This window comes from Medicago truncatula, chromosome 4 (assembly GCF_003473485.1).
Source record: "Medicago truncatula cultivar Jemalong A17 chromosome 4, MtrunA17r5.0-ANR, whole genome shotgun sequence".
NCBI lineage: Eukaryota > Viridiplantae > Streptophyta > Magnoliopsida > Fabales > Fabaceae > Medicago > Medicago truncatula.
Genome location: NC_053045.1, coordinates 45,289,559 through 45,314,096, shown reverse-complemented (window position 1 = coordinate 45,314,096; position 24,538 = coordinate 45,289,559). Strand labels below are relative to the sequence as shown.

Below are 24,538 nucleotides of genomic sequence, written 5' to 3'. Positions count from 1 at the left end.
CTTTTTGTAATATTTTTCCGAACATATAGATGATGGACCAAACACCCTTCCATGGCATGGCTATAACTCGGCCAACACGAGATCTACGTATGTGTTTGTTTTCACGGCAATATATCATATAACGTGCGTTTGGGCAGAAGCTTGGAAATGTAGCTTCTTAATATCACCTTCAAATTGGCATTGGGATGCTAAACTAGTGAACTCAACGTGGAACCAAACAGCATAAGTCCTTTTGACTTAGTCTCAGGTATGATGAATATTTTATCATGTTATACAACCTCTAAGCATAAGGCCTGCCTGTAATGGCGAAATGTTTATGAACAATTATGAAAAACTTATAATAATAAACTGAAAATAACTTATGAATACGATGTTTTAAATAAATCAATTCAAACATACCTTAATTCACACAAACTTCTTGATCTAGTCCTTACTTGATTGAAATTGAAATAATATAAAGATCGAAACCTATTCCTTAATTCATTTTAAGATGGACCATCATGTCACATGAGATGATCCATTCCCATTTTATGATAATGTATTCTCATCTCTCTCACGTGTCTAAAACTCCACCCTTAAATCTCATTTTCTTTTCTTCTTTGTTTCATTGTAAACTCTCTTTTTCTCTCCTTTGACCGGTGAAGATTTCAATAGACTCTCATATCATATTCATTTATTGCTACAAGAATGTATTCTTAGAATTTTTTTTCCACGTTCTCTCATGTTTCTGAAATCTCTATCCTTAAAATCTCATTTATATTTCTATTTCATTGTATACTCTCTTTCTCTCTCATTTTCAATGGATGATGATCTTATCACATGAGAGGTATCATTCATTGTGTTTCACCCTAGCCAACTAGTCACCTTAAAATTATGTAACAGAAGGAATCAACCCAGCCCCACATGACAATGACATGTTAGTTATTTGTATATTCAATGCCTGCATTGCTTATATCATCTATTTGTATTTATTTGATCTGTCTTTTTCTTTTCAGTCATATAAAATTACCTCATACTAAAGTCAAACAATAAAACAAGAGTGCTAATTAAATAAATACATATAAAAACATTTACTATGCATAACAATATATATATATATATATATATATATATATATATAAATAACAATAAACATAAATTTGTATGAACACAATTGAAGTTGAGACCATCAATAACAAAATGGAACCATCAAGACCCCATGTGGTTTGTGTTCCACTCCCAGCACAAGGTCACATAAACCCAATGCTAAAACTAGCAAAACTCCTTCATCATAGTGGTTTTTTCATCACCTTTGTCCACACACAATTCAACTTTGATCGTTTGTTACAATCTAGTGGCCAAAATTCCTTAAAGGGTCTTCCAGATTTTCGGTTTGAGACCATATCTGATGGTTTGCCACCAGAAAATCAACGTGGAATAATGGACCTACCAGATTTGTGCAGTGCAATGCCTATTGGTGGGTTGATTTCATTCAGAAATCTTATAGCAAAGTTTGTTTCTTCAGAAAATGAAGATGTGCCTCCTGTTACATGCATAGTTTCTGATGGTGTGATGAATTTTACTTTGAAAGTTGCACAAGAATTCAATATTCCTGAGTTCATGTTATATACTCCTAGTGGATGTGGTATGTTGGGGTATATTAACTTTGATGAGCTTCAGAAAAGAGGCTATTTTCCACTTAAAGGTACAATTTATTTAATTAATATTGCCTCCTCTTATATTGAAATTTACGTATTTCTCTGGATATAGTTTTCTAATATTAAATGACTCATCTATTTGTGTGTTTTTTGTTTGTTTTCAGTTTTTGTTACAAAACTCTGCCATTATTTTCAATCAATTTTTTTTTACACATGCATGAGAATCAAATCACATTATAAGGCGCTTTCTCAGAGCACCTTCTATTAGATGTAATAATTTAACGGGAAATGCTAACCGGTGCTCCCGGACACTGGTTACGGATAATAAAAAGGGAAATTATATGTTAATTATTAAAAATTGTTTAATTAATCCATAAATAAGTCAACAAAACTTCCTTTTATGGTAAGAATTTCCTTTTTTGTATGCTTAACCAGTGCCCCGAGGGCACCGGTTAGCATGACCCTATATATATATATATATATATATATATATATATATATATATATGTTTTTCCACTCATATTTGTGCGGGTAATCAACAAAATTTTGAGGAACCCGCGGGTATTTTATGATATCCATGAATGACAATTTCTTTTTTAAAAAAAGAATTTTTGTATTTTTTTTTAATTTCCTAAAATTTAACAGCAATTATTTATCACATTTGTTTTCGTCTTTTTATCAAAACATAATAATATCCATGCATGTCATTTCTAACGAAAAAAAAAAGTTCGTCACATTGAGAAAAAACATAAAATCTGAGTTATAGTGAAGCAATGAGAGATTTGAAGGAGAAGGAAGAACGTAAATAGTATCTTTTTTCGACTAAATTTGAAAGGTAACTTTTATATTTAACTAAGGATATTTAGGTAATTAATTTAATATTTCAACGGGTATGGATAATTGTTGGCACGAGTATCATTGAATTTGAATCCATATTCATTAAGTAACGAGTAGTTGAAGTATCTATTTATTTTAGCCACGAATATCCATTAACATACTCACCCCTTATTCATAACGAATTTTATTTGCGGATACACGCAAATACAGATTTTTTTTTGTCACCCATGCTATGAATCATTTGATTTTTTTTTTGATGAAGAGGAAATTAAAAGACAAGAAAACCAAACTAGCCAATCCGCTGCCTAAATACCCCAGAGGTATCCGCAAGCATGATGATATCCAATTGAGATGGAGGAGAAGTCCACATCTTCAAGGAGTCAGTATTAGTTGCACCAAATTTAGCCAACCAGTCAGCACATTCGTTCCCTTCTCTCAAAGTATGACTAAATAGACCACCCATGGAAGAGAAGAAAGCTTCCTAATGAGAGAAAGCAAAGATGCATGAGGATGAAAGTCCTTTTGTTTAGTATCAAGAATAAGATCCAAAGCTACTTGAGAGTCAGATTCCATGATGATAGATCTATAACCAAGATCCCACGCCAACTGAAGACCCTTCCAAATAGCTGAAAGTTCAGCAAACAAATTAGTAGCTCTTCCACAAGATCCGGAAAAACCATGAATCCAATTCCCCCTATTGTTTCTCAAAAGACCTCCAAAACCTGCATTATCAGGATTACCAAAAGAAGATCCGTCCACATTGATTTTAATAAAGTCTTCTGGTGGAGGATTCCAACGCACTTGACAGATCACATGGCCTTTATTTGTTGGGCCAAGAGCATAAACCATGAATCATTTGATTTAACACATTTATAGTCTAATGTTGCCACATTAATAAATACGACAAATTATGTGTTTTAAGTTCATGAAATGATACACCGGGTTAATTGGATGTTAAATAAATTTTTTGAATATACCATTTTTTTGGGATAGATATAAGAAAGCTTATTTAATTGTAATAATCAGAAAAAAGGATTAAATTAGTTTAAAAAAAATTGTGATTTAAATCCTATGTTAGTTGTAGTAGAATTAAATATAGCCATAAAAAAAATCAAATAATTAGGCTCAAGTGGTTAATGAGCACTACCAAAAATGAATTATTCAAAAAAAACATGAGTTGGATTCTTGAATGAAACAGTTCTTGATCAGACTTTATTACCTCTCGGCCGAACTCCGGAACACAAAAAAGAAATATAGCAAGTAAAAAGTGTATTTGCTTTTAATTTTTGACATGAAATATATCTTGAATCCTTTGATTGATTGTTACATCTATAAAAACTATTAGTTCGTTAAAATTGAATTTTAACTTGTAAAATTGCTCGATTTAACGTCTATTTATTATGGATTTTGAGTTAAATTGCTAGTAACATTGAATATGTGAAAATTGAAGATGAATATGACTTTACCCGAGTTAGTTAGCACATAGTAAACCCTTTGAAATTGGACATAATCGTATGAAATTAACTCGATTTAATTCAAATTCAACGAAATTAACCCTTTTTATTTGCGTAGATAGTTTTAACTTTTAATAACATTAAAAAGTTATCTTTCAAAAAAAAAAAATAACATTAAAAAGTTATGAAACTCTTGTTTTTTTATAGTTTTTTAGATGCTTTTATGATTTGGTGGGGTAATTTATATAGTTCAATACAAGTTTATCAACATGACAAACACAAAAGTTAAGTTGAAATCTTAAATTATTGATGTGTAAATGGTATTATGTAATATATATGTCATATTTATAATAATTTTATATTATTTTAATATGAAGTAAACTCATACGAATTTACGAGCAGAGTTTTTATAAACTCATTCAATCTAAATCAAGTTTAAAAACCTTGATTCGGACTTTATTGATTTTTTAAGGGGTAAAATTTAGTAAAATAAACAAATCCCTAGCACAATTCATGCTAGGATTTGATAGTTTACAGACATTCCATTACAAAATCATAGTGGTGTGGTGAATAAATTAACCACACTACGACATTAATCATAATGTGGTACAGTGGTGCAAATTTCATCATCAATAATACCATACTACATTCACCACCACTGTACCACACTACAGACTGCCTTATACCCGCAGGTAGGGGAAATGATTAAAGGAAGAAACATGTTTGTTATATAATCAAGGATATTTTGTTGGTTAAAAGATCCTAGTGACAAAACTCGAGCAGACTAAGCATTGTGAAGTGAAAAATTGCAGGTTTAAATCCGCACTCCAATATATCAAATATCACTCTGAGTATTTATAGGACCAAAAATTAGATTTTAAACTTCACATTTTCATTATAAGTTTGTTATCTTTAATCAGTTTCATTTGTCTCCCTCACTTTATACAAATATGATATAAGGGTACTGGCTATGTTTAAACTCATCAATTGTTTTTATTCATTTTTTTTATTGTTAGATGAGAAGAATGTGTGTGATGGATATCTTGAAACTGAAGTTGATTGGATACCAGCAATGAGAGGTGTTAAACTGAAAGACCTTCCCACTTTCTTTAGGACTACAAATTCTAATGATACAATGTTCAATTACAACAGAGAATCAGTGAACAATGCAATGAATGCAAAAGGTGTCATTCTTAACACTTTCCAAGAATTAGAGCAAGAGGTATTAGATGCAATCAAAATGAAATACCCTCACCTTTACCCTATTGGTCCATTATCCATGCTGCATAAAAAAAATTCAAATTCAAGTTCAAATAATCAATTGGATTCCATTGATTTTAATTTATGGAAGGAAGATGTTAACTGCATGAATTGGTTGGATAAAAAAGACAAAGGTTCAGTGGTTTATGTGAATTTTGGGAGCTTAGTGATTATGACTACCAAGCAATTAAGAGAGTTTGCTTGGGGATTAGCCAATAGCAAATACAATTTCTTATGGGTCATTAGACCTAATCTTGTGGATTGTGGAGATGAGGTGATATCAAATGATGAATTTATGAAAGAAATTGAAAATAGAGGGTTAATTTTGGGGTGGTCCCCACAAGAGAAAGTTCTAAGTCATTCATGTATTGGAGGCTTTTTAACTCATTGTGGATGGAACTCAACATTGGAAAGCATTTGTGAGGGTGTGCCATTGGCTTGTTGGCCTTTTTTTGCTGAACAACAAACTAATTGTTTTTATGCATGTAATAGATGGGGGGTTGGAATAGAAATTGAGAGTGATGTTAATAGAGAGCAAGTTGAAGGGTTAGTGAAGGAACTTATGAAGGGAGAAAAAGGGAAAGAAATGAGGAACAAGTGTTTGGAGTTGAAGCGTAAGGCTGAGGCTGCTACATCAATCGGAGGGTCTTCTTATAATAACTACAATAGTTTGGTTTTGAAATTGAAATTTGAAAAGTAGAAGATGTTGCGGTGAGTTATGTGTGTCTTTTTTGTGTGCGTTCAAAATTGAAATTGAAATCTAGAGTTCGACCATGAGTCAATTATGTCAAATAATTCGTCTTGGGATGAAGCTCATGAACCACTTAAACCTAATTAATTGGCTAATGATTTATGTGTTTAACTTTTGTAATATAAATAAAAGCTAAGATATTGTTTGCAAATGTTGGAAAACATTTAATGAGTAATGTTTAGATACACTCAGTCAAAAATTGACAGTAAATAAAATTTAAAATAGATAGCATAGCATGGTGATAAAAATCAAGTTCCATTGCCACCATCCTAACATGCTAGTTTCTCTCTTGCACCACCCTATTATTAACTCTAAGTTGGTATGTTTGACATTTTCAATTTCTACAAGATCGTGCTTCCATTGATGTATTGATTATGCTCCTGTTTCAATTATAATTTGGCCTCTAGATACCCGTTATGATTGAAATTATAGTTGAAAGAATAGTAATAGTTAGTTAATTGCTTCTCAGAGACAATTGGAATAGTTATGAACGCTTCTTCTACAAGCAATTGATGTATTAACTATTGCCACTATTTCAATTTTGACGATCTAGCATAAATAAGTTCAATTGCTTAATGTATTATCATGTTGAAGTTTAAAAGTGAGCGTGTCTCTTTGAGATGATGAGAGTTGTTTTTCTCCTACCTTTTAACCATTTTAGCATTGGTGCAAGGTTTCAAATCTAAAGTTGAGTTTGTTATTCTCCTCCACATTTCGAGAAAGAAAAAAAGAATTAGCATAATTAAGTTGTTGTCCTGATATTGTACAAAACACATTTAGCGTGCTTGATATGCATTAAATTTGAAAAATTGCTCTTCTTACTTTTGATTTTGCTCATTCCCATAATTCAGCATGAGTTAATACTCGAGTTTTTTCAGAGTGAGTTAACTCAGGCTAACATTTTTAAGATCGGTTCAATCACTTTTTAAGTCAGTTCAACCAATCTTAAACATTCCAGCGTGAGTTAACTCACACTGATAAAAAAAAACGGTAAACACACCACAAACCGTCAAAACCTTTGGTGTAACGCCACCGTCCACACAATTTGGGAGGGTTCAGATTGTATAATCTAAATGTTACAGACTGTGATTAAGTTTGATTTTTTGAGGGTTTTCATTATGAATAACATAGGGAAAAAAAAAGGTACAAAACATAATTCAACACTGTAAAACAACGTAATAACAGAAGTGGTAAAAATTATGGAAAGGTGTTTGAAGATGTGCTTTTGTACTTGTTCTAACTGGCCTGCCAACGGACATATTTCTATCGGCAAATCAACTGGATCAAGTTCAAAACAAACTCTTCATAATCAGATATGCAGCATAATGATGAAAAAGCAAGGTGTTTTAAGAGAATTGTTTTGAGTTAGATCATGACGTCTTGCCAACTGACATATTTCTATTTCCAAGGCAACAAGATCTGGCTCATAACAACATCTTGGTGTTCATACCTTTCAGTAATTTTTCATAGTTTTTTGTTGTATTTTACATCAAAAGAACCAAGCATGCTAATTTATAGAAGTTTTTGTGTGTCATGTACCACATAAACTTTCAGTGCAATGTGGACCACACAAAAAACCTGTGTTGAATTGGTTCAAATTATATAATCTGAACCTAACTTGCACCCTACAAAAATGTGTTTTAACAATTTCAAATACATCAGGGACATAATTTGACAACGTAAAATACATAATAAAATAAAACATAACAGATCATGGATCAACTAAATTAACTTATTCGTCTTGTTCCTTAAGCAGAGCCCTGATCTCTTCACAGTTCCTGAACCAGAACAAACTTTTCTGAATTTCTTCAACATATTTAACCAAAGAAGCGTCCAACTTGATTGATCCTTTAGTACTAACCAAATATCAAGAACATGGTTCTCAGGTCGTATTCGTTCATGAGCTTCATGCGACGAATGTATTTTGAAAAGAAAAAAATAGGATGCGTGAGAAATAGATAGAATGAAAGTAATAGTCAAAATTTATTCTTAAATTTGAAAAATTGATTTACATTATATATTTTGAAAATGATCATATCTCTTTATCATGTTTTATTTTTTAATGACTCACTATTTTAATATGTTTTCCAATTCATCATTTTAACCTAATATACATATGTAGTTTGTGATACTCTTTGAATAAGTGAGTTAAACTCACGAGGATAGGAATATCATCTTCTAGCAACATTATTCTTACTTCCAAGACAAGTTTATTTTAAACAAAAATTAAATTATACACAATACTTAAAAAATTAATTATAAGAGACAAATTATATATTGAGCCAACTCATGAATTAAATGAGATAAATTATATCTAACTCAAATTCAACTTATTTATTTAACGAACTTCATTTTTAACTTTAATTTAACTCATCTAATTCATGATTCAAATTCAATAAATCAATTATCAAATTTCGTACAAATATGTTCAATTGATTTTCAGCCATAAAAATAATGAATGCAAGATAAGCATGCAACAATAAGCAGCCGAAAGGGGTAGGACGGAAAGATCGATCGATGCTGTTTTCCACGGTAGATTAAGAACAAAATAATATAAACATATCAAAGATAAGGCTCACATAATATCCTACGAGCATGCATTATTAGCAAAGTGTAATTAATGTGTGCGTTTGTGTGTCACAATTAAGTCTGTTGAGAGAAATGCCTAATAAAACAATCCACAATATATTAAAATAATATTTTACGTTGACTCACGCATGTTATTGGGCCAATAGCATACCCTACGAATCTCTAATTAATTAGGATGCCCGTCAAAATAAGTGTAATAACGATATGCACAAGAATAAATAGGAAAGTTCTGTGAAGAAGAATGGAGCAAAAGTAAATAAAATAATACAGTAAGTAAAAAAATAAAAAATAAAAAATGGAAAAGGAAAGAATTATTTTTAATTGAAGAATACATGCAAGTGTCAATAATTGATTGTGAGAAGAGAGAAATACATGATGAATAATTCAATATTTATCATTTTTTAAATATTTTTCTATTTATTTTATTTTATTTTTTAACCCCACATCAGTGTAGCTTAGGGTTTTCTCAGAAAACATACATTTTGTTAGCGTTAGTATGAGAAGACAATATAATATGCTCTGTTTGAGTATTGATTTGAGTTTTGGGAATTTAAAATATATCGTTTGTGACAATGTGCATATAGAATGGTAAGTCACTGAAATTATACTCACACACAACTGTGAGGTTTCAGATTTGAACTCGAATCATGACGTCCGACCTTGCAATTTTGAAATTTGTCCGTTGAACTAGGATCCTAAACTAAACCACTCTTCTTTAGTTATTCTGTTTCGGATAAATTTTGGAGATTGTTATATTTTTTGACGAAATAAAGTTTGGAGCGTTGTTGATGGGCAACTTTTTCTTTAATCATAATAATGGCCCTTGTCATCCTCTATAGCATACTGCGATTTATTTATTTTTAATTAGTTTAGGTCTGTATCTGCTGATATGATGCATTCAACTGAGATCTCGAATGGGATTTTTTATACACTTCGATTTTAATTTAATTAAAATTCACAAAAGATTGGACCTAGATAGGTTGGAATATATTATGAAAATTGCTATTCTCACATTTGATAAGGTTGTGCCACACTAGTAAAATACGATTTTTGCCCCCTCAGCACTTAACTGTCGAGGAATTTGAAATCCGGCTGCAGTTAATTGCCGAGGAAAACTGATTATGCAGACAGTGGGTTCTGCATAATTCTAAACATTTTCAAGCCATTTTTTCGGCCAGTTTTTACCTGTAATTAAACCAGAGCATTTCCAAAGGAAAAATAATTCATACAACATTGAAACTCGGACATAAACAAGATAAATACAATATCTTTTACAATTGTCCATAATTAAATTAAACCGACATTTGATTCAAATTACACAAACGTTTGAAATTCATCAAAACGTTACAAAGTGTCCATAATTAAGTGTCCATAATTAAACAACTCATTACACATCATTAAATTAAATCCCTACTTACATTCAACGCAATTGCATATGGAACGAACATACATATATAATATATTATCTTCCACCATATTCCGAAACATAAATCTGACGTCGCTATCGTCGCGAATAAGCCAAGGCATACAACTTGCCGTTTTCCATGCGTATTCATCTTTATCTTCTCCTAGGTCTATGCATGGCTTTTGACCAAACAAGTGACGTGTATATTGATTTTCACCAAGATGCTCAAAATAAGTGTTAAGTTGTGCCTTCAAATCGTCAAGAGAGTCCGTCGGCGTTATCATAACCTTAACCGTCTTTTTAAACGCGGAGTACCTAACACGCCCTTCAATTTGTGCTACCTCAGACATGTCTTACTTGAAAAAAGCTTTAAGAAAAGAATCATAGATTATAACAAAATTAAATGGAATGTAATAACGAATAAATCAAATGCGTAAACATTAATAAGCTATAAATAAGTATTGCACTAGTTTCACCACATAAAAAGTCATATTATCATATACTCTCTCCGTTCCTTTCTAAATGTCATTTTTGGAGAAATTTTTTGTTTCTATTTAACTGTCACTTTCAAAGTTCAATGCAACAATAAATGTTGTTTTACCAACATTACCCTTAATTATTTACCTCGGCAGTTAACTGCATCCGGATTTCAAATTCCTCGACAGTTAACTGCCGAAGAGGCAAAATCGTATTTTACTAGTGTGGCACAACCATATCAAATGTGGGAACAGTAATTCTCATATATTATTAGGTTTGTACTAGACTTTGCAAAACTTGAGTTTAACCTACTTTATAAATTCCCTAAAAAAAAACTACTTTATAAATGTAGGTAAGAGTCATATTATTTACCATATAATCATTTTTAAGATATGTTATGATATTTTTTAAAGCATGATAAAGTCAGTTTGTTTAAAATTTTACTTCACAATTTTTTAAAAAATGGGATATCTTCATTGAGAATCCTCTCAAAGGAGAATAACAACCATCAAACTTGAGAGGCAAAAAAGAATTAAAATCGTAAAAAAAAAGTTAGTGGTATTTTTAATGGCTAATTCAGATTTAAAATAGAGAAAAATAAAACGAAAAGTAAAATAGAGAGGATCCAAATCTATTTTTTATTTCTTACGAAAACCTACGCTACTCAAGTAACGAGTGAGGTAAGCTTTCGTAAATAGACTAACAAATAAATCAGTTAACAACATTAAGTTTTATTTTAAAATTTAACATGACTTTTTAGAGAAACTTTTTTTTGATAGTGACCTTTTAGAGAATCTAAATTTATATGAAAACTTATTTAAATTCAGTTTTATAATAATCCGTTTAAATATATCAAAATATGATGTATTCTGGTATGTTTAAATTACATAAAATGTTAGAAAATTCATAATTTAACACAACTACAAAATTTAATAAAAAGAAATGATATTATATAACTATTTTATGACATTTTTGAGAAAACATTGTCTTCCCTTTGCTTATTGGATAAAAAAACCATAGATAAGATCAGAAGAAAGAGTAAGAACACAATGAGAGTATTAGAGAAAGTTGTCTCAAAATAATTATACAAATATCATTTCTCTTTAATAAAATAGGCTTAAAAGATTATTTGGTGACATGTAGTTTCACGACCTTTCTAACTATATACTTTAATTTGTCACAAAAAAAAAAAAAAAAATCTAGTATGACTGGCCATATAACCCAGGGATTAGGATTCTCAGCAGCTTTATACAACTGCATTTAGTGTAAAAAAGTTAAGAGATGGTATTGAGGGTGGTAATGACCGAAAAAAAAAATCTCAAAATAAACCAAGAGTATGGTTGGTGGGACATGTCTTATAAGCTTATTTGATTAAAAATGGTTATTTGGTAGTCGTCTCTTTCTCACGAGTTTATAAAAGATATTTATAAGCTAATTCAAGTACATATAGCTTATCATTATTTATCTCAATTTTACTCCTATAGTTTTAATTAAAAAAAAAATAAAAATAAATTAATTATATCATATTTATAACATTTCATATTTATAAGTTAGTTCGGTTGTTAATTTTATCAAATACTATAAATTCGAATTCAATAAACTATCTTATATGTAATCATAACTTTATCAATTATCTGTTGTAAAATATAATTTGTCATCTATTTGCTATTTTTTATCTAAATATAGGGGACTTCGAAGATTATAAACTTAGAGAATCCAAGTTTAAATCTTAATAAGGCGGTACGACGTATTCACATTTCATATCCCTGCTTCCATTTATTTGCCCCCATCTAAGACTTTGATTTTTATCCTCTTTAGAAAGTCAAATGGATCCTAAACTATTGATTTCACTTTGAACCTATTCGATCAGCGACTACTGTCAACTTCTAATGTTTGATTTAAGTTTATGTCTAAGGGCCTACTAGCTGTTTCCCTGAAAGACCCCATTTGATTTAGAATTAAACTAATTCAGTGTTAATTAAATAATCATGATGTGATTAATTAATTACTCTAATGTTTGCTCTTGGTTTAACAATATAACCATCAAAACTAATTGGTGGGCATGAGCATAGGTCAAATCACTTGTTTCATTGGCAAGACATTAGTATAATAATTTAACTGGACATGCAGGGAGCAAGCAAGTGGATAACTGATTGTGATTAATTAGTCTAATTGGTGGTTTAAGGCTTTAAGCCTTTCATTTCACCACCGGCTTGATTAAACTTGACCCTATTTTCTATCACAACTTGTTGTTCATATGTCATTCACTACCATTTCCTTTCACATATTAAGCTGTCAGTGTGTTATATAGACTTATAATTGTACGATTTACATATTAATCTCATAATAAAGATAATGACACATACAATAATGCCATACTTATCTCTATAATTTGGGCTATTTATAAGATTAACTAATGATTTGGCCGCGTAAATGTACAATCAAAATGTCTTTTAGTGTATGTTTTGATGAACGATGAGTATTGTTGAAACTCTAAAGATAATTTTTGCCAAACTCGTCTCCAAAAAAAAACTTTTGCCTAAGTCTTAACGGTCTACAATAATTTTGTCAATTTGATCTTAAATCTAAATCAATAGAAATCGAACTTTGATTCCCTTTGCATATCCAATCCAACCAACTCTTGTAAGTGCTTACCCCATTTTTATTTGAAATTGAACTAATGTAACACATTCCCCTAAAAAAAACTAATGTAACACATTTATACACATGACACATATAGATCGGACACAAGATTTGTATAAAAAGGAGCTAAAACAGGGATATAAGGTAAAAAAGAAAAAGAAAACGCAACATTACATGGCGATATAACCAATACAAAATCGAAAGGTTATTCTACCAAGAATGGAAGTCAAAAACAAAGGGTGGTTTACTGAATTTCAACCACCATTAGAAGAGAAATTTGATGCGATCTAACAAATTAATCAAGACAAAGGAACTCAACTATGGTTTATCAAATTTTTATAACAAAATAAAAATGGGTTTTGAATTTATCAATAAAAAAGAGTTACAAAAGATTAAAATGATTGAGGTTCAAACCTTGATGAAAACAAAATAGAAGAGATTAAATTACGTTGGTATAACACTTGAGTCGTGTTATATCGTTCAATAACTTCCTACTCGATACATATTTTATAAATTTGAATGTTGGATAAAAAAATATGTCATATAGATAATCTTTATAAATTTTTATAAAAATTTAAAATCATTCATAGTGTTACTAAAATGCATTGTAATTAACGTTATTTTTATTGAATAACATTAATCTTTATGCATCTGAAGAACATGTCAAATGATTTCATATTTTTGTAAAAATTGCATACATATCCAATCCCACAATCAATTTTGTAAAAATAAATATTGAGTATGAAGTTACTGGGCAGTGTAATTGATTTGCAAACCTGAATCAAGTATAATTTACGAGCTCGAAACATGTCATTATTCAATGTTAGATGAAGATGAGAAAGCATGCAGGTTCTTATTTTAAGTTTCGTTGTAGATAATGCAAAATCATTCTATATTAATATTAGTTGGGCTAGCTTGTTAAACAATTTGTATAAAAACAATAATAATAAATTAAGGACATGATAATATGTTCACGAAAAAAGACCATTATAACACTTTAGAAAAATGAAGAGTTAAGTTGTACTCCCTCCGTCCCAAATTGTATGACGTTTTGAACATTTCACATATATTAAGAAATATAATTAATATTGTGTGGGAAATAAATATTATGAGTTGTTTTACAAAATTGTCCTTAATAAATGATATGGGAAAGATAAAAGAAAGAATTGAAAGAAGAAAGAGTAATAAATAGTTAAGGATATAATAGAAAAAATAACATTAATGTTTCATTTTTTTCCTAAAGCGACATACAATTTAAAACAATTTTTTTTCTAAAGCGACATACAATTTGGGACGGAGGGAGTACAAAAAATGAAAAATAGGAAACTAATTAACAATTCAATTCAGAGATGAAGATGAGATTAAGAATCAAATTTATATAATTTCACCAAAAGTGAAAAAGCAACTGCTACGTGAATGGTCATGGTTGCTTAATTTTTTTTTCAATTTCTATATAAAACTAGTCGAGACACCCGTGCTACAGCACGGGTAGCGCGGCGAAAAAATGAGTTGTATTTAAATGAGAGTATTAAATTACTTTTATTGACAGGTACGTTGCAAAAATAATTACTTTTATGAGGATAGTGAAAAAATGAGTTGTATTTAAATGAGAGTATTAATTAAAAAGAATAAATATATAATAGTAGTAATAATAAAAAAGAAAATGCAATATAAATTTATTGTAAGAAGTACATAGGAAAATATTTGATAGTCAAAGTTACAGAATAAATATAATAATAATAATAGTAGATTTTTAGTATCGTCTAGTTAATCTAAATACAATAATGATGTTTTTTGCCATGACAGAGTCACACTTGAATTCTAGAAGAGTCCCAGGAGCAATGTGATTGCATGAGCAAAATCTTCTCCATCCACTTCCAATTATAACAATTGTGGTATTTGTTTGCGGATCATTTATGAATAGCAATTTGCATATTATGACGTTGTTAGCTGTTCCACATAATCTAATATATTCGTGGTTTTTAGATTGTAAAAAGTTTTCAAGATCAGTTGGTAAAATCTGCAACACCAATGAAATTATATAAAATAGTGAAATATTTATATGAAATCTCTCTATCATGTTTTGGTTCTTTAATTAAATATCCTTAATTACTTCATTATCATTCTCTTACAATAATTGAAGAAAATAGGTGGAAAGTCAGTGGTGCGTCCTAATACAAATCATTTGGATGATTTATTAAGTGAAGGGAATGAGATTATGAGACTCAATAATTACAAGAAAATATTGAAAAAATAATACAGATTGTTTTTTTGAAGGAAAGTAATACAAATTGTTAAAAATTTAATGTAATCTACTAATTAACTATTTTGCTGGGAAGCTATAATTAAATAAACTAATCACTGTTTTTAATTTATATGAAATTAGTTAAGGTCTTATATGTTGCTGCACAAGGAGGTATCCATATCTTCAAAAGCTAATGTGTGATAGGCACCTTCAGAAACGGTACATTCAATTAACACCCATTCATAAACAATTTAATAAATTAAAATAAAATAATTTATACTACATAACTAACTGTTTTAAATTTTATTTATTTTTTATTATTGTCAGTAATAATGGTGGTGGTAGTGTTCAGGAGAGGTGGCTCGCCGTCGGAGCTTTATTGTTGACCATTGTGTAGCCGTCCAAGCTTTGTTGTCAACCACTGTGAAAAAGGTTGGTCTTTGCTATCGATCGACCACTACCAACCACCACTAGAGATGAGGTGTCAAATGGATGTACATATTTAATAAATGTACACCTATCATTAATGATCTTCATTTGTGTACGCTTCTGATTTTTATACTATTTATTTAGATTAAATGATAGTTAAAGTATGAAAGATAAGAAAAATATATATATATATTTTTTTTAAGCTGAAAGATTGGAGGAGCAAAGGAGTCGCATGCACCAGCATCCTAATCATATATTAAAATTAGAAAGAAGGAAAAAGTATAAACAAAGAGAGAGGGAAGACAAAAACCATAACCTTAAAATTAAAATAACATGGAATGAAATTAGTGAGAAATACATTAGAAAAGAAACAAAAAAAAATTGTTGTGGGACGGACACACCACTTTTTAAAACTTTCTTTGCTTGCAAACGTCATTTTGATCCGATTAAACTTTCATTAATCACCTTTACATATTTAGGATATAGGTGTTATTTGATCAAGATTGAACGTTTCATTAATTTAAGTTTGGTATTTTCAATTATAAAGTAAAAAACTAAATATTTTTAAATCGTTCAATCTTGATCGATATTATTTCAAATGGGTGAATATGGTATCCAATTGAAGAATCAATATCCATTTTGATCAAAGGAAGTATCTTCAGCTACAAACTTTCCATCCATCCCCTCTCTCTCTAGCAACAATCCTTTCTTGAAAATCAATATACTTCTGAATGAGATAAATAAAGTCTAAACAAGAATTGTTTTACCCAAGAATCGAACTCAGATTTTTCAGAATAATTCGTTGTCATCAAAGCTCAATAGCCACTTGAATTCCATTGCTTGATTATATAGGCTTTTGTTTGAACTAATAGTAATTACTAGTAACTAATTGATAGGTATGTATATAGTTACTTTGCATAGTCGATCATAAAAATAAAAAAAATAAAAAAAAAAAAGGCAAAAAGAGGGAACAAAGATCGTAAATCAGAATAAAGTCCTCCAACATCAACATCAAGTATACAATAGTTAACTTTTAACAACTGGCTTTGGTTTCTTGTAAAAAGAAAAACAACAACTTGCTTGGCCTTGCTATTACCATCATCCAAACAAGTTAGTCCAATTCTGAAAAAAGTAGCCGAAAATAGAGAATTGTACTCTTGCATATTTGGTAGGTGACGACCAAAACTTTTATTTTGTTTGCCTCTCTTTTTGCTCAGAATAATTGATATGGTCCCTCTAAGTCTCAAATGGACACATTTCAAATGTGATTCTACCACCACACATAGAAGAGAAGAAAGACATTGGCAAAAAAATAATTGTACATGAAAATGCACGAATTGTAAGACAGCTGGAGTTGTCCATTCTAGACTGCATGCATTATAATTTTCACTTTGTTGTTTCAATATTGTTTCTTTGTCACAATGGTGTTGGTGGGTTCATTTTTATTAATAGCTTCCAATGATTGTCATGTACAATATCATATTGCACGTATTGTAGGCCCTTTCATAAATGCAAGGCACGGGTCATGACGATATTATAATTTTTTTTTAACAAGGACAGTTTATTATTACTTTCATCGTAGTGGGTTACAGTGAAGAGCCTAATAGTTAATTCATAATTAAGCTGTTGATTTATAGATAGATAATATAGACAAACTAGGTTTATCTTACATTTGAGATACTAAATATTCTATACTATAAAATTGTGACTTTTAAACATCAAAGATTGGTCAAGTTGATAAGGAGAATTCATATCTTTAAGAGTGCGAGTTCAACTTCCACGTAGAAATGACAACAGTAGTATCGATCAAACTCAATTGTTTGCGCTACTTTGCGGTCAACTTACTTGACTTGGAGTGGTTTTTCCGGTTCTTGAAGTAAGTATATGTAGCAACTGTCATGTTAATTTGGGAGAAATTTTTATGTAATGTAGGTGTAAATTTGTTGATTTTATAGAAGTGGTTAGGTGATTTGGTGTAGTGGTGTTTGGTCTCTTGCTGTTGTTATATTCGGCTGTATGTTATTTGGTCTCTTGCTGTATGTTATTTTGCACCTATTATATACTATAATATACTATAGCTTATGGAGGTAGAATACTTTAATAATGAATGGTCTTAGAGAGTTATGAATTTGCTTTGATCTTCTCTTTGCAATCTTTATGCCTAGTTTAGATCCTATCATATAATTGGTTTTTTCAAACAAAACAAAAAAAATTAATTTTTTTTTATTTGGAAAAAAATTGTGGTTTTTAAAATCACTACTTATAAGTATAACCTTTGTGCCAACACCTTTCTTTCTTACCATGCTGTTAAAAATGAGGAACACATATCTGATATAGCACGTCAATGACTACCTACAAACAACCAACAAGGTTATCAAACCTTTCTTTATCTGTTTTTTTTTGGTCAAGATCAAACCTTTCTTTTATTTAATTAATTATTTCCAATGTAACTTCAACATAAAAATCAAAACAAAAACTTATAATTACAGATTGGTAAAGATGTTGTGCTATTCCTTATGTTGTGTTATTGATTTGAGAAATACTAACGAGTGCTCTTGGATACTCTCTAGGAATCTTAAATGATAAGTTTTTATAATAATTTGTGTATTCAATACATTGAAAACTATAATATTTAACTTTCTTTTAAAAAAACCATTTTTCAATTTAAAATTTCTAAAGAGTGTCTCAGAAACATTCGTTAACAATACTAAAAAAAAATGATGTATCAGATTTAAAATTAAACAAACACGTTAATTTTTTTTGATCTAGCTTTTTCTTATATATAGGATCGAAGGAAGTATATTCTTAGAGTCAAATATCTAACTATGGTAAATTTCATAAATAAATATCATTCATATATATATATAATAATATTAATATAAACTTTGTCAGAAAAATAATATTATATAAACTTTTTTAAGAGGAACTTGCCAAACATCTATGAAAAGATCAACATTTTTGGGCTTCATTTTCTGAGTGTTTACTCACATTAATTTATGTAAAATTAGTGAATGGGGCTTGATCAATTAATGATGCAAATAATTGAAAAATGTTTGATGTGCATTGTTAATTAAAGAAAAAAAATGAGTGGTGTTAAAGATGTGATATGCTAATCTTATGATAGGAATAGATGGATAAAGATAAAATGAGATGTGGTGTGAATGTATGAAAAAGTGTGGAGATTTAATTCATGGTTCCGTATAAAATGAATTCATGGAAATATTGGTCTATGATAGACCAATTTTTTCAATGATTAGATTATATGAACCCCTAAATTTTATCATGGTCTATAAACACTCTAACCCATCTTCCCTTATAATATTATAAAAAAAAAAAAAAATCATTTTCACCCTTTATAATTATTATAATTTAAAATATTACATATTTTTACGGTAATTTTTTTTTTGAAAAATTTTATACAGTAATTTTTGTTGTTGGTATTTACACTTATTTATTTATTTATTTTTTACGAATTTGTTACGTTATTGTTGGTCAGAATATTGTTATTTTATTTTATTTTTATGAAAACGTACAAGTTTTTTTTTTTTATGGAGATAGGACATTTTTTTTACAAATGGGAGAAAAAGTACATATTTTTTTTAAAGAAAAAAGATACTTTTTATTGTTACCTAAAAAGTATAATTTCAGTTACGGTTATCAATTATTTATTTTTTTCATTGTTTTTGTAGAATCGTCATATTATCCTTTCAAAAAAAAATAATAATAACAGTAATAATAAATAATAATTTCTCTAACTGTTCATACTTCAGGGCTATCTTTTATAATAAAAAAGTTTTTCATTGCTATGTTTAACTAAATGAAAATAAATATAAAATATTTTTTTGTGAGTAAATATTAATGTAATATTATAATATAAAAGATATGATAAATTATTAAATTCTAAATATTGATTGAAAACGATGAGTTTAAATTGAAAACAAATATTGAATATTAAAATTACATAAAGAGAGAGAAGGCAAGAAACTATTTTAAAGAGAGTAAAAAAATAATTAAATATGTGAGATATATTGTGTCATTGTGCTTATATATAATTCAATGATTATAAATATTGGTCCATTATGGACCAATATTTACACAGGTCCAAGCTAAATGACACCTTAATTCATTACTAGTATACACAATACTCTTAAAAGTTAAAACAATTTATTAGCATGAAAATGTGACGATCTTCAGATATTTTAAACTCCCCTCGTAACACAATGAAAATGTGATAATATCCATAAGGATTGTCCTTGCTTTTGTATGACTCAAAATGGTCCACACAGCATGGGTAGTGCTAGTACGTTTGACTATCTCAATCTATCGCAACAAGCCAATTCTCATGAATGGTCTCACTGACCTACCCTATATCGAAACTTTGAATTTTCTAAATACTATTAGTACTAGTAGTTATGATCATTTTTCTCCTAATATGATTTAAATACAAAACTTCTAACAAGCAAAATTATTGTATCGTATTAAAATTAAATTTCCAGCTAGCTAGCTACCTTAGGTCTACTAATATCCACGTCAAAGCTTTAATTGGACATGGACGTGGTAACTGTACTATACATGCACTTATGCATGTTAATTAAATGAATCCGTCCAATTGGAACAAACATTTTCTAAGGGTGTACTAGTACGGGTACTAATTCATGACTCATGAGTCACGATTAGACATGGCAACAAAACTCACATCGATTGATACTCATTTGAATCAAATTTACTCTGCCGGGTTTTTCTTGTTTAGACTTAGTGGATATATGAGTTTTCTCCAATTTTAAAACACGGGTACGTGACATGCAACGAGGATATATTCATCCACCCCAAACCCATACACAAACCCGTCCCAAATATAGAAATCAATTTATTATCCCTTTTATATAAATAGAAGTTCAAACCCTAAATCATTTCACTCACACGGTTAAGTTTCGGTCTTTCAAATAACACCCACTTATCTAATTTCTCTCTCTTTTTCCTTCCATATCTCACACGCTCAATTATCCTTCACCATAGTACATTACAACGTTGCATGTGGGACTGAATAATACTTTTATTTTTATTTAAAAATATTATCCATTACGAGGATGAAGATAGGGGATACTCGAAACCGTCGAAGACGGGAATGAGATTCGATTTCTTATCCCTATTAAATATAGGTAGGGTAACAAATAAGTATACAAAAATAGAATATAAAGACGAGGAAGATAAAACCTGTTTCCACACCACTCCATTGGCATGCTTAGTTACGACGTGTGACACTCTTTAAGCATCCAAAATTTAGTAATTATTCTTTAAAAAATCAACCGTTATAACTTCCAATGCATTCAATATACAACTTTTTATTAAAAATTTACCACTCATTTAAAAGGCTTAAAAAATATCCCGAAACACTCGTTAACATTTCCCAGATTATTCTTAGAATTTTGAGTGGCGTGCGAATGAATGGGTCCTCATTGGTTCACTTCATTGTAAAACAAGTTGTTGTGGTTTGAAACTTTAAACTTTAAAGCCGACCTAAACCTTTGTCCCCGTGTGTTGCCGACGATGACACAACACGACAGACACTACTCTTCTTCGTTTAATCACACGTGACCCTCTTTGCCTTATATTTCACTCTCCACTTGCCATCCTTTTTATCCACACCCTACTATTTCTTTTTCACCCTTTTTCCTTTTTATGCGGGAAACTTGTTTTTTTATCTTTTATTTACAAATGCATAATGAATGAATGAATGAAAAAGACTAGCTTAAGTCTAAAGTGCAAACTTAACTTCATGTAAAATCAATTCAAATCACTTTAATTTCTTCTTTACCATCGTTTCATGTCTACTTTTCTCAATAAAATTACTTTTGTGCGAGTGGTACATGAATTATTTTAAGCTTTCAACTAATGAGACATGCCCACAACATACCGTATTAACCTCCTAAACTTTCGTTGCTTTTCTGCTTTTAATAAATTTGACTCTTTCCTTTCTCAAAAACCATTGCACTCACATAAACGGTATTGTGGACTTCAATTACTTCACGTAAAGGTAGTTAATTGTAAATTACGCGCAATCAAGTTTACTAAAAGTAAAATTTTCAAATAAAATTTGTTTGAACAAAATTATTTATAAAAATAATTGTTAGAATTAGAAAATATTAACTCTTGATTTCCTTGGTGTATTCTTCATCTGCACGCATGCATTAATTTTTCTTCTTCCATTGCAAACACATATTGTATTGTAATGTACTCATGAATTTCTTTTTCATTGTTTTTTTATGTCTAACAACAGGCCATCACAACACTTTTTCATTGTACAACAATACTACCAAGCACGACACTTTTGAAATTCCATTTAACTCCATGTGAAATGCGTGGGCAAAAAAAGTGGAGGTTTAACACTTTAGAAGAGAGATGATGATCTATAAACCTAGATCTAATTAATGTTTTAAGATTTGGTCTTTACTCAACGGTAATATCGTCTACGAAAATTTGGAAGTCCCTTTTTTTTTTATTTGACTAATCCGGTTCGTGCATAGAGGCATGTGCATTGGCCAATCGTTGTTCTCCCTGAAAATTGAACCTGGTATTCACTGGATACGACATTTGAAGGAGCTCCTTGCCACTGTAGCCCAAACAACTTAGTTGGAAGTCCCGTTTTCATTTACAAAGAATTCGAAAGAAAAAAATCAACATTATTTATTGTGACAAACAGCTAAGTTTTAGATAAATATTCGACGATAGTTAAATATGAATTTTATCTACACATATTTATCTGTAGACAATGCATAATTGACTTCAAAATTGTTGTCTTCCAAATTTTTACGAACGAAAAAATGATATTTAATGACAATTTTTCTTTATAGATACAATACAAGTTATAGATACAAGTTTTTTTCAAAGTTTGAAGCCCTATGCAAATGACTTGTGACACTTACATTATATTGGCAAGCCTCGCTAAACAGACTCTTCAGAATTGTTCAATTGATTGAAAATTGTACATTAAAAGTTGTACAGTAAAATATTTTTTAATATAAAAGTATCTCTTGTAATAAAAAATAGGTCGAATGCATCTAAAGATCTTTAAATTTTTCATTTTTTTTAAAGTGGTTTTTAAGTTTCAAAAGTCTCAAACAAGTCCTTTTTGTTTTTAAATCATTTCAAACAAGTCATATTGTAGATAGCATAGTTGGTAATTGCTTCCTTAAACTCATTTTTGGTACCATATCTGGTTCCTAACACCCACTTAAAATTAGTCATCTTTTTAGACATGACAAATGGTGGATAATGCTTTTTGTTGCTATCATCTGAATCATCACCGTCATCCTTTGAAAGGATTTGTTTGAAACGATTCAAAAACTAAAAGGACTTGTTTTGGACTTTTGAAACTTAAAGGACTTGTTTGAGACTTTTGAAAATTAAAAGATCACTTTGGGAAAAACGAAAAACTTAAAGGACCTTTAGATAAATTTGACCTAAAAAATACAAATTTTATCTTTTAATGTTTTAACTTGTGTCCTTTTTAGAAATTGACATAAGCCATTATTATTAAGGAAATGTTAAAGAATGCTCTTAAGGTATTAATTAAGAGAATAAAAATAAAAATATAATAAATTATAAAAAAAATTAGGAATTCTTTCTTTTCAAAAGTTAATAGGTGTATTATTGAATCTAATAGAAACTCAATACTCCTTCCGTCTTATTATAAGTCAGTTTTTCTTCATTTCATACATATGAAGAACTTGTAAAAAAAAAAAAAAATGTATATGAAGAAAAAATGTATAAATGAAAGAAGGAAAAAAAAAAATTTCAACGTTTTGTTAAATTTTGATGTATTTTGTCCTGATAAATTTAACTCAATTGATATAGATAATGCATAATATATGTAAGGTCACTGATTTTATTTTTGGTAGATTCCTATCCATCGTGAATTCAAAATACATACTCCCTCCGTTATTAATTATAAATAAATTTGACTTTTTAGATTCGTTCAATTAATGATATATGTGGTTTATATTATGAATCTAAAAAGTAAAATTTGCTTATAATTAGAAACGGAAATACTCCGCCCCTTAATACATGACACAGTTGACCCAATTACGCATACCAACGCATAGTTTTTAAATATATTAGAAAAAATTATGAAAAATTTGATATTTTGAAAATATTCATCGAGACGAATCTAACAACATCTTATACAATATTATCTATCTTTGTATTTTAGTACAAAAAAATATGCTCTAAATCAAAATTGCACATTTTCAAACGCATCATCTACTAGCAGTATATTGAATTAATAGCGATGAAAACAGCACTGGTGTATTTAAAAATAAATTTGAGTGTCAGAGATATTTTTTTGAGAATAGAAAGAAAGATGATAAATTCAGCAGCAGCATCTTTACTGAAACACTCTTCCTAGAACTCTGCATATGACGTCAAAACTCATAAAACCCAGGTCCCAAACGCAAACCCACTCCAATTATATGGCTCCCATCTCACCCTTCATTTCCAATCCAAAGGCCAACATGATCACCCAAATTCCTCATGGGACCCACTTAGTCAGGTTCAAACCTGTGTGGAAACTCATGTGTAGTGTAACAAGCAAGCAATCAAAACCAACTCTTCTTGGGATCATAAACTCAAAATCAAAGCAAGGTCAAATCCGTAATCACAACTAGTCCTCCGTAGTACTTGTAGACTGCCACGTCAATCCAATTCAAACCATGACAGGCTGGCAAAGAACACCAAATAAAAAAATAGAAATGATATTTGTACAACGTACAACTTTCTCTTTCATACTCACGTTATCTTCTTATTCTCTCTCAT

The 24,538-nt window shown here is 29.7% G+C and overlaps 1 protein-coding gene across 1 annotated transcript; it reads left to right on the top strand.

The window, feature by feature from the left end:
- The first annotated feature begins 1,139 nt into the window (after positions 1-1,139).
- LOC11410825 (7-deoxyloganetin glucosyltransferase) lies at positions 1,140-6,102 on the top strand. The gene is made up of 2 exons (XM_003608401.4): positions 1,140-1,684; positions 4,945-6,102. Exons 1-2 carry the CDS (start codon positions 1,144-1,146, stop codon positions 5,886-5,888), a joined length of 1,485 nt encoding a protein of 494 aa, XP_003608449.2. The 5' UTR covers positions 1,140-1,143; the 3' UTR covers positions 5,889-6,102.
- Positions 6,103-24,538: the final 18,436 nt, after the last annotated feature.

Bases quoted from the DNA above. Each gene is read 5' to 3' on its own strand.
- LOC11410825 (XM_003608401.4), top strand. From the start codon at position 1,144: ATGAACACAATTGAAGTTGAGACCATCAATAACAAAATGGAACCATCA. The intron at 1,685-4,944 runs GTACAATTTATT...TTTTATTGTTAG, and splicing joins AGGCTATTTTCCACTTAAAG to ATGAGAAGAATGTGTGTGAT.